The sequence below is a fragment of the Macaca thibetana genome, chromosome 9, assembly GCF_024542745.1.
Source record: "Macaca thibetana thibetana isolate TM-01 chromosome 9, ASM2454274v1, whole genome shotgun sequence".
In the NCBI taxonomy this organism is placed as follows: Eukaryota; Metazoa; Chordata; class Mammalia; order Primates; family Cercopithecidae; genus Macaca; species Macaca thibetana.
The window spans coordinates 96,206,311-96,225,630 of record NC_065586.1 but is presented as its reverse complement, the minus strand read 5'-3'; the positions used below and the strand labels follow the sequence as shown (position 1 = coordinate 96,225,630).

Sequence of the window (19,320 nt, the reverse complement as noted above, 5' to 3'; positions counted from 1 at the left end):
TCCTGAAATTTTATATCAACCAAGTATCAGATTCCTCCTCTATTATGTCTGGATTGACAGCTTTCATTTCATGGCCTTTACTCAATTAATCTAAATAAATTAATTATTTAGCCTCCCAGCTGGTTTTCTTACCTCCATATAAGATGGAGAATGAGAATACATCACATATGAGAAAAGGAATTAAGGAAACATATTTTTGAATGGTTCGTTTTGTGACTGTATATAAGGTGAACTAGAGAGAGCCCAAACTCCCCAGCCAGCATTCAGGGCCCTCTATCTAATATCACCGTGGTCTCTTGTCAGAATTTCATCTCTCATCCAAGTTGCCCCTTCTGCTCCAGGCAAGCCTATCTACTTTCGTTCACCTATACATGTATTGTCTTCTTCAACTGTGTGTATTTCGGTAGGATATTTATTGAGCTTAAGATGTTCCTCTGCCTCATCTGTTCTTATTTCTCCCACTCTAGACCTGGCTTGTAAATCCTTCACCTCAGAGAGCTTTTCAAACTACTGTTTTTTTAACTTTCTGTAATTTACCACTTAACAGTTCAGTTTATAATCTGTGTTTTTGGTTTTGTTTTGGTTTGTTTTTTTTGTACGTGTTGATGGATTGCATTGTACTGGATTGTGAACTCTTTGGGAACGGGGACTGTGCTTCCTTTTTCCTTTGCTTTGTGCTTGATAAGATGCAGTGTGTCTAGAATGTGCTCATTAGGTGCTGACCTATTTGAGGCCTTAGAGTACAGCAGGAAGTCATTCATTCTGGATCTGAACAAAGGTGTGACATGGGCAAAGCAATTAAGTACCAGATTGTTGGTTCACCAGGAGGAAGCAGTACTGGTGGTAGTACTTCTGTTAAAAAGGAAACTGAATAAGACATGTGAGAGATCACTAGGTACTAAACTGAAATGTTGACCACAGCTTTAGAGAAGAAAGGTTGCTGTTGGGTTCAAGGGCAGCTTTGAGTCTTAGAGTACTTGTGGAATCAAAGTTCAGAGCACAAGTCCTAGTCAGACTATCTATGTGAGCAAGCTGTGTTGTTTACGACCCCTGGCCAGCTCCAGGCAGATAAGGGACTCTGGAAGAGTCCTTTCTACTTATTAGCAGATTGAACATTGAACCTTTCCCAGTGCATCTTGATTCAAACATTCGCTGTAGGCTGGGCACAGTGGCTCACTCCTGTAATCCCAGCACTTTGGGAGGCCAAGGTGGGTGGATCATTTGAGGCCAGGAGTTCGAGACCAGCCTGACCAACATGGTGAAACGTCGTCTTTACTAAAAATACAAAAATTAGCTGAGCGTGATGGTGCATGCCTGTAATTCCAGCTACTTGGGAGGCTGAGGCACAAGAATCGCTTGAACCCAGGAGGCAGAGGTTGCAGTGAGCCAAGATTGTACCACTGCACTCCAGTCTGGGTGACAAAGTAAGACTCTGTCTCAAAAAAAAAAAGAAAAAAAATTGTTGTAAAATATTTTCTGTCTCAAGTCTTTCATTTCTACTAGAATACAGAAAGAAATGACTATTCTGAAAGCTAATCTTTGGGAACTGAAATTGTGATGGAACTCTGCTGTACTTACTGTCAGCAGCTCTCCAGAGATTTGCCTCTGGCACCAGTAGTTTTTTGACAATGTGTTTCTTGAATGTTGATGAGATATCTTTTCCTCCCTAGACGACACTACAAACTGATGAAGTTAAAAATGTGCCTTGTGGAACAAGGTAAGCTTTCTCTTTGCCTACCAGCCTCCCTTTAGTTCAGATGGAGTTTCTGTTCCTACACCTATGATCACTTAGACATCTCTCAAATAGGCATGATAGTGAACCCAAGGGGATTTCTGATTTGAGCATTGTTTGAGCAAAGGCCTGTCTCCAAATAGGAGCTTTTCCATCTTAAGAACCGTTAGGGTATTATTGAAAAAAAAACTGGAGTTTTAGAGCAAGTAGACCTAACTGTATTAGCACTGCTGCATCTGCTTTATTGACTATTTTTTAAAGACTTTATTTTTTACAGCAGTTTTAGGTTCATAGTGAAATTGAGCAAAAAGTACAGACAGTTTCTATATACCTCTTTCCCCAACAGATTCCTTTATTGACACTTTAAAGCTTAGTTTCCTCATTTATAAAAGGCAGTAAAATCGACCTTGCAGAGTTATTGTAAGGATTAGAATTACTGTATATGAAAGTGCCTAACCAGTACTTGGCCCAGAATAGATGCTTAATAAAACATAGTTTAAAATTAATCATCCCACCTTCTTCTCATGTGTAGTGTTAAATGCCATCTAATTTAGAGTTTCTGATTCAGTAGGTCTGGAGTGAGGCCTGAGAATTTTCATTTCTAACTATAAAAGTTCCTGTGTGATGCTGATACTACTGGTCTGAAGACCTCACTTTGAGAATTGCTGTCCTAAAGAGGTTTAGGGAAAGAAAGGCAAGCAGGGTCCAAATTATTTCTAGGGTATAATCACTGCATTGAATTGTATCAAAAGAAGAATGTGAAGTTCAAGGTATTTTTTAAATTACTTATTTTAAATGACTATTACAAGTGTACAGAAGACATTGACACCTATCGAGGGGTAGAAATGCTATGAAAAGGGAAGTGAATTCTCTCTGTGTTTAAGTGAATAATAATATGTTTGATTATCAGCTTCTCCACAGGTCTATAACTGTATTTTATGGATTGCCTTTAGTAGTTCACACTTTTGTTTCTTTGTTTTTAGTGGTGGGGTCATGATCTATATTGACCGAATAGAAGTGGTTAATATGTTGGCTCCTTATGCAGGTATGTTACCCATCTATCTGTGGTTTTCATAGTTATAGCCAGAGGCTTTATAGCTGAGAGATTCTTTGAGGAATAGAGGGGTACTTTGAAAGTTTTATGACTTCATTGATCACTGATTAATAAATTTCTGGGGAATAGAGGCAAAAATAGGTCAGAAGTTCTGGACAGAGGTGACTTTATGCAACTGTATAAGTTACTTTTCCCTGAGCTTAGTGTTTCTAAGAGCAAGATGGTCATTGGTTATTTCTAGAATAGGAAAGTAGTATTTTATCCAGTCAGGATGAGAGATAATTTCCTTAGGTGTTAGAAATCTGTAACTGATAATTCCTTGGCCCACACTGATTTGCCATCAAAGAGAAGTATTTTCTAGTTGATATTTGCTGTAATTTGCAAAGCAGTGTGAGAGCCTTCAGTGTGGGGAAAGCATTTTCTTGATAAAAGATGAAAACCTACAGAAATGGGGTGGGTAGATACTGTTGTAATCAAAAACTTAATTAGAAGCTGTGAAGAAAGATATGCCGTTTTAGATGCATGCTTGTTAATAAAACTGGTATGTCTAGTATATACAGAATATTGTGTTTGGCAAGAACAATTTAAAAAGATGAAGTTAGAGCCTTTGCCTTCAGGGGTTTTAATTGTACTTGAGAAGACATAATACAGACCTAAAAAAGAATATATTGGGATGTAAGGTCATAATAAATTTCACATCACCAGTACAGGCACAAATAGTGAAAAGATTTCAGAGTAGAGAGCCAGGTGTATTACTGTCAAGTGCATTTGGATTATATTTTTCAGATATTAAGCATTTTCCTTGTCTTTTTTTTCATCTCCTTTCCTTGATCACAAATCAATGGAATGGATTTTGATTGAAAAAGGGAAGGGACTGATGATTCTTTAGCCAGAGATTAAATAGGAAACTATTAGATATAATTCATTTGGGAAATGATCAAGCAAATGATTTAGGTATTAAGTATTTATTAATGGCCTGTCCATTAATTTTTTTTCTTTTTTGAGATGGAGTCTTGCTCTGACACCAGGCTGGAGTGCTGGAGTGCAGTGGCATGATCTCAGCTCAGTGCAACCTCTGCCTTTTGGGTTCATGCAATTCTCCTGCCTCAGCCTCCCTAGTAGCTGGGACTACAGGTGTGCGCCACCACACCAGGCTAATTTTTGTATTTTCAGTAGAGACAGGGTTTCACCATGTTGGCCAGGATGGTCTTGAACTCCTGACTCAAATGATCCACCTGCCTCCGTCTCCCAAAGTGCTGGGATTACAGGCATGAGCCGCCGCGCCTGGCTGTGATTTGAAATCCAGTTGCATCTAATATCCCACATGGGAAGGCCAGTGGAGCAAATTCTTGGATCTGAAGACAGAAGTAGAAAGCAGCATGTTTTTATAGATAGAGAACAGGTTCTGACATGGTCTAGTATGTACCTTTTGGGGCATTTCTAAAATTCTCTGGTTCTTAGTTTCCTGATATGCAAATTTAGGAGACTTCAGTGCTAATTTATGTAAATTACCTGAGATAAAGCCCAGCTCAGTTAATATTTGCTCCTTTCCCTTCTAGCCTGGTGTCTTTTTTAACAGCTTTAAAAAATTGCCTTTTAAAAAATGGTCTTTTGCAGCTGCTTTCTTCTTTTATTTCTACCGTTCCTCAGTTTGCTTAGTCTCTCTTTACCTCTTAGCTAAACTTTTGCAGTAATTGCCTTATGCTTTCCCTGCCTCTGATCTCTATGCCTCTCAGTTCATCTTCACACTGCTGGCCAAAGTGTAAATCTGACTGTCATGCCCTTGCTTGAAAACTTTGATAGTTCCTTATTACCTCCAAACTAATGTATGCTTTTTAGTATGAACTTTAAAGTTAGCCCCTGTTTGATGGGCTAACCAGCAGGTGTTTGGTATTAGTATTGCAAATACAAGGGTATTTGGAAAATTGAGCACAAGCAACACATCAAGATTTGTTAGTTGTGGTTTTTGGTTTCACTATTTTGTTGGCACTTTTCCTCGTGTGTAGTATATCACCCTGACTTTGACCCTGGCTGAATTTGAAGGTACCTGAGTCATTGTTGGGTAAAACAAACATGGGTTGTACCTCTCCTTCAGTGTTTGATATCGTGAAGAACTATACTGCAGATTATGACAAGACTTTAATCTTCAATAAAATCCACCATGAGCTGAACCAGTTCTGCAGTGCCCACACACTTCAGGAAGTTTACATTGAATTGTTTGGTAAGTGTCTTAATTCTTTTAAATATGTAAATAGCCAACTGGAAATCTAGTTCAACTTATTGAGATATTGGTAAACCTTAGTGCTATTTAAGCATTTGTTCTGAATTTATCATAGAGCAGTTGTCTTTAAAATATTTTTTATCTTAAGTTTAAAAATTTTTGTATAATTTGGTAGAGATTGGAAAAACTACTCACAGACTATATTCTGTTTTTGCTGTAATAACTTACTGAAAATAGCTTTGTTACTATTTTAATAGATAATTTGAAAAATTTAGAAACCTGTGTCTTGAGGCTCCCATTTCTGATGATTTGGTAGGAGACTGACACGACTCAGGATATAGTTGTGGTCACAGCTAAGATTTATTACAGCCAAAGGGTACAAAGCAAAATCAGCGAGAGGAAAAGGCATATCAGCAAAGTGCAGAGGAAAGCAGGTGCAGGCTTCCAAGAGTCAAACATGTGCCTAATTGCCACAGCAACAAGCTATGACAACACATGTCAAATGTTGTCTACTAGGAAAGCTCATTAGAGACTCATTGCCTAGGGTTTTCACTGGGGGCTGGTTATGTAGGCACCCTCTGCCTACCACATAACAAAATTCCAGACTCCTAGAAGGAATGCAGGTGTTTGGCATAAACCACATTGTATAAACAGTTCACAGCAAGTCAGTTGTATTAGCTCTGGGGATGGTGGGACCCTTCCACAAATCCAAGTTCCTAGGTTCCAAACAAGGACCAGTTTGCAAAAGGCCTTCCTAAGGATCGCAGTATCAGCCCTGCTTTCTTAACTCACTTCTGTACAACTTAGCTTTTCATTTATGATAGTGGAAATTCTGACCAGGCAATGAGTTGTTGCTGTTGGTAGCTCACTTTTCCCTCCTGAAATTTTTAGTGAATTTCTAAGATGAAGGAATAAGCAAGAGTAATCAATTTAAAATCTATCAATTGAGTCCTCTTTGGTGATTGTCAACCACTGCAGTGGCATGGGAGAAAACTGATGGGTCCTGCTTTGTCTCACCAGCAATCATTTAAATAGCTGAAGTACCATTGAGGTGAAGAGAAAGTGCATGGTTACAAGCCCAAGTGTTCATGCTGTGTGTACTTCAAATACTTTTCTATGAGCTTTTCTCTCTGTCTCTCTCTTTCTCTCTCTCTTTAAATCCAAAATAACAGTAAGGCTGAGATCCATGGAAATGAAGTTTAGTTATATGGGAATTCGAGTAAAGATTTACTGAAGGTAGAAATTTGCTTTTCTTTGAGAATCAGGATACATATTGAGTAAGAGCCCTGAATTAAGATACTAGAGATCCAGATTCTCCATTTATTAGATCAACATATTTTACCCAGTAGTTGTTTATCCAGTAAATAAGTCTAGTAAGTTACCCAGTAAATAAGCTTATCCATAGTTAAGTAGCACATTTAGTGGGTGAACTTATTGGATAAACAGACTATCTGCTTGTCATCTTCCTTAATTTATTAAATAATTCCTCACAATTTTTTTCCCCACACAAAAGAGAAGAAAAGGCAGTTTAAGCTCTGTAAAAGAATAGTACTGTGGAAACTTTAGGTCTAATAGTGATTAGTTTTGTTTCGTGGATACAGTGTAAAAAAAATTGAGTATCATGAGATCTGTTGTTCTTGGCTTAAAAAACAGATCAAATAGATGAAAACCTGAAGCAAGCTCTGCAGAAAGACTTAAACCTCATGGCCCCAGGTCTCACCATACAGGTAAGTTCTTTTCCTAGGGAAGTTCTCTGGGGATTTTGAGAGTTTTGAGTTTGTTCCTCCTTTCATTGGATTGTTTATTCAGCAATTATTTGGGATGCTGTGGTGATTTATAGAATACCTTTCTCAATTTGACTTCAGATCTCTGCCAAAATAAAATACTCTCGTAGCTTATTATGGGTGACATTTGTGAACTCCTAGCGGGAACTGATAAGCTGAGGCTCTTACAAGGAAGTCAAATTTATATTTCTGCCATGTATGAAGCACTAAGATACAGTAATGGTTATAAATCAGTGTAAGCATAATCCCTGCCCTCAGTAAGATTATGGAAAGGGAGTTCAAGTGTAAGATTTGAACAATTCTGGACAGAATAGTTATCACAAAGTATTAATTGACAGATAAATCTATTGAATGATTATTGCTGTAAGAGTAAGAGAACATTGGAAGACAGTGTGTCTAGGAGAGGGCTATGATTGAGTTGAGATTTTAAGTAGGTTTGGAAAAATTAATTGGATTTAAATGGGGGAAGAATGAGAAAGGTATTTCAAGTGGGAGGGAGAGCCCTAGTAAAACCAAGGTAGCAGGTGAATTTAGTGGTAGTGGTGATGGTGACATTGGGAAATAGAATGGTGAGAGGTTTTACCCCTGCTTTTTTTTGAGTCACTGTGTTTTCAGATTGTGGGTTTTAAATCAACTTTAGTGAGTCATGAACAGCATTTTAAATAAAATGAAATAGAATAAGAAAAGAAATGGCATGTAGTAAGATTAAATATTCTGTGAAACTTGTGTTTCACAGTCTGGGGGGGTAGGTGTTTATATTGGGTGTCAGTGCAAAATGTGTTTCTCACTGTGTCCACAGTCAATAACATTCGAAAGCCACTGCTCTGAATCTAGATAACCTAAGAAGTGGTATTGAGGCTTCTCTAGTGTCCTTTTACAGGGGCTCTAGGAGACCAGTTGATTGTTGATTGTTGTGATGAACATTACTGCAACTAAAGCTTATCACATGTCTCTCAATTCTTTACACTCAGTGCCACTGCTACTGAGAGTGTGCACTCACTGTGATTGTATGTGTTTGTGCTTCCTCATAAACCAGACTCGAAAGATAGGTGGGGTTTTTCTCATGGCCTCATTCATGCAATGTCATTATCTCAGACAGGCGCCTGAAGGTGAGCCACCAGAGTTAAGGGGTAGTTTGAAATATCCAGAGGTAACTTTGGAAAGTCCTCTGAGTTGTTCAAGTCAGTTGTAGCTGGAGTAGCTTTTTGATTTTAAAGATAGTGAATGTGAAGTTCAGCTCTTCTTAGATTCTGCCCAGGGTGTTACTCAGAGATCTAGCTTATTCAACAGCTGTTTAGAATTCCTTGCCTTATATTAGCCATTTTTCTGTTCCCAGTTTTTTGCTATTAAACAATAGTGTAATGAACATTCATGACACATGTTCCTGTATGTACAAATTATCTTTCAAACTGACTGTACGAATCTACATTCTTAACAGCAATATGTGCAAGTAATTGTGACCCATGAACTCACCAACATTGGAAGCAATCAGACATACTGATCGTTACCATATGGATGGGTGGGCAATTATATCTCCCTTTGATTTGCATTCCTTTGGTTATTAATGAGATTGAACATCTTTTGATATAGTTATTGGTCATTTATACTCTCTTCTGTTGATCGCCTGTTCATATCTTTTGCCCAGTGTTCTGTTGGATTGTTTTCTTGCTTACTGATTTGTTCTGTATAAATTTGGAATTTTTATACACACATGTTATATATGTTGTAGAAAGAAGTTAGATACTAGGAAAATGATAAAGAATAAAATGAAATTCACCAGTAATCTTATTAAGCGGGGATAACATCATTTGTTGTATCTTTTCTGACTCTTCATATATATGAACAAATGTTTGTAGATATAAATGCATACATGGTCAACTAAAGCAGAATCATACCATACCTGCTTTTTTCACTAACATTGTCTATGAACATCTTTCCAAAACAAAAATATAGGTTTGGTAAATCGTTACTTTTAATGGTTATATTTAGTGAATCTCTATGGTTTCAAATTTTTTACTATTATATACATGTTGAAATGACCAAGCTTATATATTCTGTACATCTTTTTAAATCCCTGTCTTACAATAAATTCTTGAAGTGGGATTGGTGATCAAAGTGTATTCCCTGTTTGGGGACTTATTGATACGTACTACCAAATCACCTTTTAGAAAAATTTTAGCAGCTCCCACCCTCTCATTAGTAGTGTTGGTAAGCTGTAGTTTTTAACACATTTGATTGCATGATTGTACCCAAATAATTAGCAGATGCAAGCTTTCCCTTTCTCTTTTAATCCTTTTGGAGAAAATTAGTCTGTTATTTTGTATTAATTATTGAAGTTGAATACCTTAGGTTATCAGCCATTTTTATTTCATTTATAAATTGTTGGTTTTGCTCTTTTTTTTAGTTAAGGTTTTTCTAACTGATTTTTAATAAGCTGCTTTTGACTGGGCATAGCGGCTCACATCTGTAATCCCACCACTTTGGGAGGCTGAGGTGGGAAGCTCCCTTGAGCCCAGGAGTTTGAGGTCAGCCTGGGCAACCCCTTCTCCACAAAAATTTTTTTTAAAAAAATTAGGTGGATATGGTGGCATGTGCCTGTAGGCCCAGCTACTTGGGAGGCTGAGGGGGGAGGATGACTTGAACACAGCAGGTTGAGGCTGCAGTGAGCTGTGTTCATGCTGTACTGTTGTCTGGGCAACAGAGCAAAACCCTCTCTATAAGTAAGTAAATAAATAGCATTTGTATATAGATAACTTGTTTTTGAACCTTACCCTTTGAGAGGGGTAGAATTCGTTTTTAAAAATAAACTGTTTTTCATATGTTAGTTATTGTAGCTCTTTTTTATATTTATAGGAAACATTTTCTTCCAGTTTTTTCTTTGTTGTTTAACTTTGTTTTTGCCTTGCTGATAACGTTGAAGTTTTCATCTTTTACATAGTAATTTCAGCGATTTTGTCTTTATGGTGTGTTGCTGAGCTGGCATGTTTTAAAAGCCTTTCACCACCTTAAAAGTATAGGAATTAAAATTAGAAATTACAAAAATTGTATCTGCTTTTACAGTTGTATTCTTAGATTTAAATCTTTTAATTCATCTGGAACCCATTTTGATCTCAGTTGCAAGGAAGGCCTTCAACTCCATCCCTTCAGCCCCAAATTGGGTAACAGCAGTAATTACTGAATAGTTTATTTTTCCATCTTCCTTATTCTTTGAAATAGTTTTTATGTTACATACTACATTCCATTATATACTAGAGTCTTTTTCTGAACTTAGTTCTGTTCCATTGATCTTCCCATTCCTACTCTTTCATTAGTTATTGAGTCCTTGGTGTTTTCTCGTCAAATCAGATTTTCTCCTGTTTTTTTCATCTTGTCAGTTAATGGTAATTCCTTTCCCTCAAGCCAATCTAGAAGTGTAGGAGGCATCTTTGACAATCGTCTCACCCTCAGCATCTAATTAGTCCCTGTGTCATGCAGATTCCACCACCAAAATCCATGTATTAATAAAACTGACCACACCTCCATCTTTACCGTCATCTCAAGCCAAGCTACCAACTCTTACGTTGACATGTGCAGTAGCAGTAACCGCCTGTCTTCTTTCCCCACTTTCACTTTTACCTTTGTCTACTTCATTTTCTGCGCAACAGCCAGAAGGATCTTTTGAATTTACTTACATTCATTTGTTTTTGTAAGAAGTTATTGGGTGAAAAAATGTAGTTTTGTTATACATTCTTAAAGTGGTAGAGAAGATCTTTGTTGTTTTAGGGTTTAAAAATTTTTTTAATAATTTTTATATTTTGCAATAACTTAAGCATATCCTGAGAAGAGAAGAGCTCCTTTGGTTGCTTTTGTCTTGTTATAAATGTTTTTTTTTTTTACAATAGTTGAAATGCATTTTAAGAATTCCAAGTCTGTGTTTGAGCTTTGTTATTTTTAACACATTACCATATGGTTGTGATAGTTCAACTTTTTATTTTAAAATCTGGCAAGAAACATCATCTTTTAAAAAATAATGGCCTTTGCTGTTTCTGCCAGCTTAATCTTCCAGATAAGTTTTCATTATCGATATTTTTAAGCTGTATCAGGCACCTAAGTAGTCATATACATGTTGTGTTGTGTTGTTTTGTTTTGAGACAGGGTCTCCCTCTGTTGCCCAGGCTGGAGTGCAGTGGCATGATCATAGCTCACTGCAGTCTTGAACTCCTGGGCTCAAGTGATCCTCCTGCCTTAGCCTCCCAAGTAGCTAGGAGTACAGGCACACACCACCACATCTGGCTAATTTTTTAATTTTTTGTAGAGATGGGCCCTCGCTGTGTTGCCCAGGATGGTCTCAAACTCCTGGCTTCACGCAATCCTCCAATATAAGTTAAAAATAGAAACATAGTTTATGGCTTTACTTTATCATATCAGCCTTTCTGGTTTTTAGAATTTCTGATTTGGGCCAGGCGCGGTGGCTTACGCCTGTAATCCCAACACTTTGTAAGGCCAAGGCAGGCGGATCACGAGGTCAGGAGATCGAGACCATCCTGGCTAACACGGTGAAACCCTGTCTCTACCGAAAATACAAAAAATTAGCCGGGTGTGGTGGCGGGCGCCGGTAGTCCCAGCTACTCAGGAGGCTGGGGCAGGAGAATGGCGTGAACCCGGGAGGCGGAGCTTGCAGTGAGCCGACATCGCGCCACTGTACTCCAGCCTGGGCGACAGAGTGAGACTCCATCTCAAAAAAAATAATAAACGAATTTCTGATTTGGGGGAGAAACTCATATCCTAAGTTAAATTAATACCAATGGATTTAATGTATTTTAATGCCGTTCAATCATTGAGGAATGTGATTGGTTCTTGGTAGATTTATCGTATGTCTACAGCTTGAATTCACTGCCTTCTAGTAATTTTTGGGTTAAATTACATGAGAGCAGCCTTACCTTGTTCACTGCTCTATCCACAATTCCTGCAACAGATAGCACTTGACACAGAGTAGGTACCTGATAAATATTTATTGTTGAATGAACATTCTCTGTTAACAGTCATTTTATTTTTTTCCTTTCCATATATTTATATCCCATTTTTCCTCTTGAAAAACTACTCTGGCAAATTAGAATGATGAAAATGGTCATCTTTGATTTTTTTTCCTATGTTATTTAAGGGAGTGACAATATTTTAGACTGACTTTTGATTTATAATATATGCTTAAAACCCAGGGGTTAGTTTCAACACATATATTCATTTCATTAGCCATTTTTTTTTCCTCCATTCACTCTGTGTATGTGAGTGGTGTGGGGGCATTATTTTATTTTATTTATTTTATTATTTGAGGTTAAGAGCGGAGGTTTAGTAGGCAAAAGAAACAGGAGAACAGCTGTCTCTCCTGTGAGGGAGAGGGATACTCGAGTGGGACTTTCCTGTCATTTTACTTTTAGAATCTCTTATGATGCAACTTACTCATGGTATCTGTAGAGTAAGTATTTATGTTTTCACATATTTGAAAATCTGTGAGATTGCCCAAGATTGGCAAGCACAATGTAGTATGTTCTTCAGCCTCATTCAGCAAAATAGGAGTCTTCAAAAGACAGTCCTGGCCGGGTGTGGTGGCTCATGCCTGTAATCCCAGCACTTTGCGAGGCCGAGGTGGGTGGATCACCTGAGGTCAGGAGTTCGAGACCAGCCTGACCAACATAGTGAAACCCCACCTCTATTAAAAAATACAAAAATTAGTCAGGCATGGTAGCGCATGCCTGAAATCCCAGCAACTAGGGAGGCTGAGGCAGGAGAATCGCTTGAACCTGGGAGGTGGAGGTTGCAGTGAACTGAGATTGCACCACCATACTCCAACCTGGGTAGCAAGAGCAAAACTCCATCTCAAAAAAAAGAAAAAGAAAGAAAGAAAAAAAGACAGTCCTGCTTTATGCTTCTTTTAATAAGGCTGAAAAGATATGTGGCCAGTCTCTTAATTAAATGCAGTGTGACAGTGCTTCCCTCAGAGTCATATTAATCCATATTGGAAGTGATCTTATGTCTGCTAGTCACATGGTGAAATCTGACATCTCACAAAATCTGGTCCTGAATTTTTATTTGTCTTCTGGACGTCTCGTGAGGCCTCACATGTGTCACTGCCAGTGTGTTTCCACACAGTCTTCAGCTGCTTGTTTCATTCCACTGTAATGCTTATATTTAGTTATGATAGTCCTCAAAATTACCTACAAATTTGACTCATCTGTTTCATGTAGGGAATGCTATATTGCTTAAAAGTTTTAAAAGCCTTTAAAGAAGACTAAGTGCTTAAAGGCTTTGTTATAATACCTAAAAGGTTAGCCAGTTTTCAGAAGGAAAACTTCCTCAGACCAGCAAAGTGTTTTTTGTGTGTTTGCAGTATAGATGGGGCGGCGGGGTATCATATGTTTAGTAAAATCAAAAGCTTTTGAGAGATCAAGTCCTTGATGTAGAAAAGTCAGCCTTCAAAAAACAGTACTGTCCAGGTAGATAATCTTAATTATGTCAAAGAACACGATGATTAGGGAAACAAAGTGTGTAGTAAACAGCCTCTACAAAGACAGACTTTCTTCTAAGTGGGAATTCAGGAAGAAAGAATATAAGCTTTTAATTGATATTTGTTTTCCTTCAGCCACTGCGCTGTTTACTTATAGCAAATACCGAGTGATTGCAGGGGTTGAAAGTGATAGATTAATTTACTCACTACTCACTGTATTAAATTGCATGCACCAAACTGGGATTTTTTGTTTGTTTTTGTATTTGACTTAATTGTTTCTGACTTTACAATTTCAGTCTTGGAAATTTGCCTTCCTGGCTTCTTTGGTTTTCAGGGTTAAAAAAGAAAGCAAAAGTATCTAACGACCTTTGTAAAACATCTTTTAAGGGAGAACCTTTTTCCTAAGGCAATTGTTTCCTCAGTGGGTAGACTAGTTTTTCCTGTAATCTGGCATTGTGTAGGAAGTAAGAAGCAGCTTGTCTTTGATTCTTGGTGTGATGGCATGAAAAGTAAATGTTCCAGTGGGATCCCCAAACGTGTTAGTAGGCCGCTATATTATAGCTGTTGTTTTGTTAGATTAGTATCATTTGAGGTGCTTTTCTGTAGAAGATTTAATTGAAGATTTATCTTTCAAATATACTTTGGCTTTTTCACTTTTATTTTTTAGGCTGTGCGTGTTACAAAACCCAAAATCCCAGAAGCCATAAGAAGAAATTTTGAGTTAATGTGAGTAATATGCATGGGATCCCAATATTTCTGTTCAGGGCTGTCTGCATATTAACACTCCAGTCTAGAGGAAACATGTGAGATAATACACTCTGGGGTGGAGTATGTGTGTATCTTCTTTACTCTTACTCTAGTAATATTGCTACTCTTGTGTCTTAATTCCCACTAGACTCTTATTAGTGTTCTTCTGTATGTGTGGATATTTCAGGAGAAGTGTCAGTGTCTAAAGATGCAGTTTGCTGTAAAACTATTGTTGGAAGCTTAAGGAGCTATAATTTTATATGAATAGTACCTTGAATTAAATATTTAATAGAGGAAAGAGTCCTGAACCTGTGTTAGGGTTGAAGAGAGTGCTCATATTTTGTTTCTGTGTTGTAATGGTAGGAGTAGATATCTTGTTGGTATAAAGTTTGGTTTTCCATTGTATGTGATTGTATATCTAAAATTAGACCTGGTTCTTTATAATGTGCCTCTAGGGAAGCCTTGCTTCTGTTGACTCCTGATGGTCTTCTCTTTTATGTATCCAGGGCTGGCTGGGAATGAGAAGACATGAAATTAGTTTCTAAGAGGATCCCTTTTAGGGGAATACTTACTGTGTTTGAAATGGCAATATTGTTTTGGTATGACTGGTACTGAAAAGAAGAAATAAAAGTCTTCAGGAAATTTGGCTGTTATGTTAAAGGGACAGATGCTGGAAAAATAAATTTGCACAAGTCAAAGATACCACAGATGTATAAATACTGGAGGTCCAAGGAGCAGTAATACTGCTTTATGAGGTTATTTACTTCTGAATCCTTTTCGTTACCATGCATATTTTTATTGTTTGTTTCTTCTTTTATATTTTTCTTTTCCCTCATACCTCTCTGAGCTCATACAGAGTTTTATTTCGTTTTCTTAATTTTTTTTTTGACACAGAGTCTCACTCTGTTGCCCAGGCTGCAGTGCAGTGGCACAGTCACGGCTCACTGCAGTCTCAAACTCCCAGGCTCAAGTGATTAAGCAATCCTCCCACCTCAGCCTCCTGAGTAGTTGGGACTACCAGTGCATGCCACCACACCTGGCTAAATTTTGTGTTTTTCATAGAGGCAGGGTTTTGCCCTGTTGCCCAGCCTGGTCTCAAACTCCTGGCCTCAAGCAATCCTCCTGCCTTGGCCTCCCAAAGTACTGGGATTACAGGTGTGAGTCACCACACCCAGCCTGTTTTCTCTTTTTCATTGTAGACAAGGCACTCTTCTTTTAAAACTGTAGAGTGCCAGGCTGGGTAGATTATGGATGTGATCCACTTATTTAAAAAATATTTATAGGCGGGGCATGGTGGCTCATGCCTATAATCATAGCACTTCTGGAGGCTGAGGCCAGCGGATCACCTGAGGTCAAGAGTTTGAGACCAGCCTGGCCAACACGGTGAAACCCTGTCTTTAGTAAAAATACAAAAATTAGCCGGACATGGTGGCAGGCACCTATAATCCCAGCTACCTGGGAGGCTGAGGCAGGAGAGTCGCTTGAACCTGGGAGGCAGAGGTTTCATTGAGCCGAGACCACGCCATTGCACTCCAACCTGGGCAACAAGAACAAAACTCCATCTCAAAAAAAAATTTTTATTAAAGGCTCAGCATGTCTTAGGCTTTAAATATGATTGCTTCTGTGATGGAAAAATGAATATTGTGTATTTTCTGCTCTCAAATAAATCATAGTATTCAGACTGTCATTTGATGTGTGTATCAATGTTATCAGAGGAAAGAGGGGAAACTTTGAGGGGAAGTGTTTTGGGGAAACTATTGGAGTTACTTTTCAGATGATTCTGGATCTTTCTTAATTTTATAGACTATTGGAATTCCAGAATTAAAAGCTACCTTGAGATGATCCAGTATAACCTTGCACCTGATAGTAGTGTTTTCTTATACCATTTCTGCCACGTGGTTACCCAGTAGCTACTTGTACATGCTTAGTAATAATGCCAGCCGTTTCCGTTACGGGTTTAGTATCCCTTATCCGAAATGCTTGGGACCAGAAGTATTTTAAATTTTGGATTTGTAAAGATTTTGGAATATTTGCATAGACTTAATGAGATATCTTGGGGATGGGACCCAGGTGTAAATATAAAATTTATTTTTGTTCTTCCTTGTTGGTATAGTGGTTAGTTTTTTTTTTTTTTTCCAGGTATTTATTTATGTTCCATATACACCTATAGTCTGAAGGTAACTTTATAGAATATTTTAAATAATTTTGTGCATGAAACAAAGTTCACCTTAAGTGCTTATGTGTGGAATTTTCCACTTGTGTCATAATGTGGGCACTCAAAAAGTTTCAGATTTTGGAGCATTTTGGATTTCAAATTTTCAGATCAGAGATGCTTAACCTGTATTAGACACTGGAAGCCTTAGAAAATTCTCCTTACACTAAGCCCCAGTTTACTACCTAATAACTACGACCTCGTTACATCTTCTGTGCAACAAATATGGCCACTGCACATGGGTGCCCGCCTGAGGAGGGCAGGGGCTGAAACCCAGCTTCATTCTGCATGTCAAACCATGCACCTGCGGGACTGCATCTGCCCAGAGGCTGGTGCCATTTTCTAATTGGCACAGAGCTACTGTATGGACTAGCTGGAGGTCTAACAGCAAAGGAAGTATTGATATATTCTCTTGCAAATCACAGGCTTTACACAATACAACTAGGAGAAGAAAGCCAAACTAAAATTCAAATGTACTAAATTTCTTTCCTATCTCTGGGTGACTTTGGGCAAATCATTGAATCTTTCAACCTCAGATTTACTATAAGTAAAAATAAAGTAACACCTCTCTTAACCTACCTTAATGAGTCCAAAAGCTCGTGTTGAAAAAACGGTTCTCCGACTCACTATAGGGTCAGAATTACTGGCTGTGACTGCACATAAGAGAATCATTTCTAATTTTTATAACATTTTGCTTCACAGGGAGGCTGAGAAGACAAAACTCCTTATAGCTGCACAGAAACAAAAGGTTGTGGAAAAAGAAGCTGAGACAGAGAGGAAAAAGGCAGTTATAGGTACTTGAATTTCTCTCTGAAATGATTGTCTCTAAGTACATTTGTTGTTTGTCCTGTTCTTTGTCAGTCTCATTTTGGGTATCATGGGACTCAGTAAGATTGCATCATAGGTAGTAGGGAATTCTGGAACCTCCACTGTACATTCAGATGTTCTAATGCCTTTAAAAGTAGGTGAGACCAGTACTTAATGACGTGCTGTGGCTCTCCATCATGTTGTTGGCTGCCACTGTTGTCTCTTTGAAGAACAGGGAGAATGGATAGGGTTTATAGGCAACTTGAGCCTGTGGATAGCATTTTCATTTGTACAGATTAAGAATAGGGAAGTTTTTTGACCAAAGTTTCAGATTGTAGTATGCATCCTTGTTGTTGACGTGCACTTCGTTTTACCTGGATAGATAGTGCCGTTTATGAAAGCATGGCAGGGTTGTTTACAGTTCATTTTGGATTACAATGGCTTCCCTTACACTCTAGGTCACTGTGTATTAGACTGCCCTCTTTGGCCTTCAGTTGATGCTGAAAGTTTAAGACATCTTTAATTAAATAATTCAATTATACGGGAATGTACAGAGAACAATATAATGAAAGTTTAAGATTTTGCCTTATTCCCTTCAGATCTTTTTTTTTTTTTTAAGAAAAAAATTAAGTATCTGTTTGAAGCCTCCTTTGTATGTTCGCTGGTCCTACTCCTTGACTTTTCTTCTCAGATTAGCTTCTATTCTGAAGTTGATGTATATCCTTTCTGTCCATATTTTTATACTTTTACTGTAAGTGTGTAACAGTTTGTAAAATTGTTTTACCTATTCGAAACTACAAAAATGATATCAAACTCTTATTTTACAACTTGCCTTATTTTCACTAACATTGTTTGAATTTTATCCATATTGATACATGTAGATCTAGGGTTTTTTCCTCTTTTTTTGGCATTTTATCCTTATTCTCTGTGAGATGGTAGATCGTTTATTTTTTAGCTGCTATATTTTTCGTTCTATGAGCAGACCTAGTTTTATTGTAATGAATTACCAGCGAAGGGTAAAGTAGCTTCTAGTTTTTCCTTATTACAAACACTACCACAATAACATTCTTTTTTTTTTTTTTTTTTTTTTTTTTTTTTTGAGACGGAGTCTCGCTCTGTCGCCCAAGCTGGAGTGCAGTGGCCCGATCTCAGCTCACTGCAAGCTCCGCCGCCCGGGTTCACGCCATTCTCCTGCCTCAGCCTCCCGAGTAGCTGGGACTACAGGCGCCCGCCACCTCGCCCGGCTAGTTTTTTTTTTGTATTTTTTTTTAGTAGAGACGGGGTTTCACCGTGTTAGCCAGGATGGTCTTGATCTCCTAACCTCGTGATCCGCCCGTCTCGGCCTCCCAAAGTGCTGGGATTACAGGCTTGAGCCACCGCGCCCGGCCTCACAATAACATTCTTATCCAGTGCCTCCTGGATACAGTGTACATGTGCAAGTTTCCGTAGAGTAGCATTACTCAATGTATGTTGTGGGCCAGTGCCCTATCACCAGCTTTTCGTTTCTAAGCCTCAATGAGATGAGTACAGAAATTGAGAATGAGTGTTTAGAAGTTTTTATAGCATTTTAATACAGCAGTTTTATGTCTATTGAATCAAAAATAAAAAATCAGAGCTTATATATTTATGTTTTTGTTTTTTAATTTCTTTTTTCTAGTACTATAATTTGTTTTTGTTATAGTTTACAATTTATTGGTTCCTCATAAATTGAAATACACACACAAAAAAGTAAGGTACTTTTCCACAGGTAGTTTGAGAAGCACTACTCTGGAATAGCTATCTCAAAGTAGAATTGATGGGTCATAGAGTAGCATGTCTTCACATTCAACATATTGACAAATTGCTCTCTCAAGTACTTCTTTGATTTTACTGTCTCTTCAACAGTATTTGATTTCCAGTTTCTGTGCTGCCATATTTGAATTCCCATTTCCACACATCCTTCTCGGTCCTTGGAGTTATCAGACTTAAAAATTTATGCCAGTTTAATGGAAGACATGGTATCACATAATTTCAATTTGAATTCCCCTGATTGTTAGTAAAGTTGAATATTGCTTATTGGTTATTCAAGTTTCCTTTTTTTTGTTGTTATATGAATTGCCTATTGTCCTTAGCCCATTATTTGATTGCTTTTTTGAGTTGGTTTGTAAGAGTTTTTTATATCTTCTGGATACTAATCCTTTTTCAGATTTATGCATTTCCAACATCTTCTTTCAATTTGTGGTTTGTCTTTGAACTTTACAATGTCTTCGATATACATATATGTGTAGTTTTTGTATAGGCAA

General features: G+C 37.8%; 1 protein-coding gene across 3 annotated transcripts in view; it reads left to right on the top strand.

The window, feature by feature from the left end:
- ERLIN1 (ER lipid raft associated 1) overlaps positions 1 to 19,320 on the top strand; it is a 36,391-nt gene that overhangs the window by 5,319 nt on the left and 11,752 nt on the right. For all 3 annotated transcript variants that reach the window (XM_050805028.1, XM_050805029.1, XM_050805030.1), the window contains 6 exons: positions 1,671 to 1,717; positions 2,716 to 2,777; positions 4,882 to 5,007; positions 6,661 to 6,734; positions 13,940 to 13,998; positions 16,934 to 17,025. In XM_050805028.1, coding sequence (XP_050660985.1) covers positions 1,671 to 1,717; positions 2,716 to 2,777; positions 4,882 to 5,007; positions 6,661 to 6,734; positions 13,940 to 13,998; positions 16,934 to 17,025 — 460 coding nt within the window. The remainder of the gene's footprint in view (positions 1 to 1,670; positions 1,718 to 2,715; positions 2,778 to 4,881; positions 5,008 to 6,660; positions 6,735 to 13,939; positions 13,999 to 16,933; positions 17,026 to 19,320) is intronic.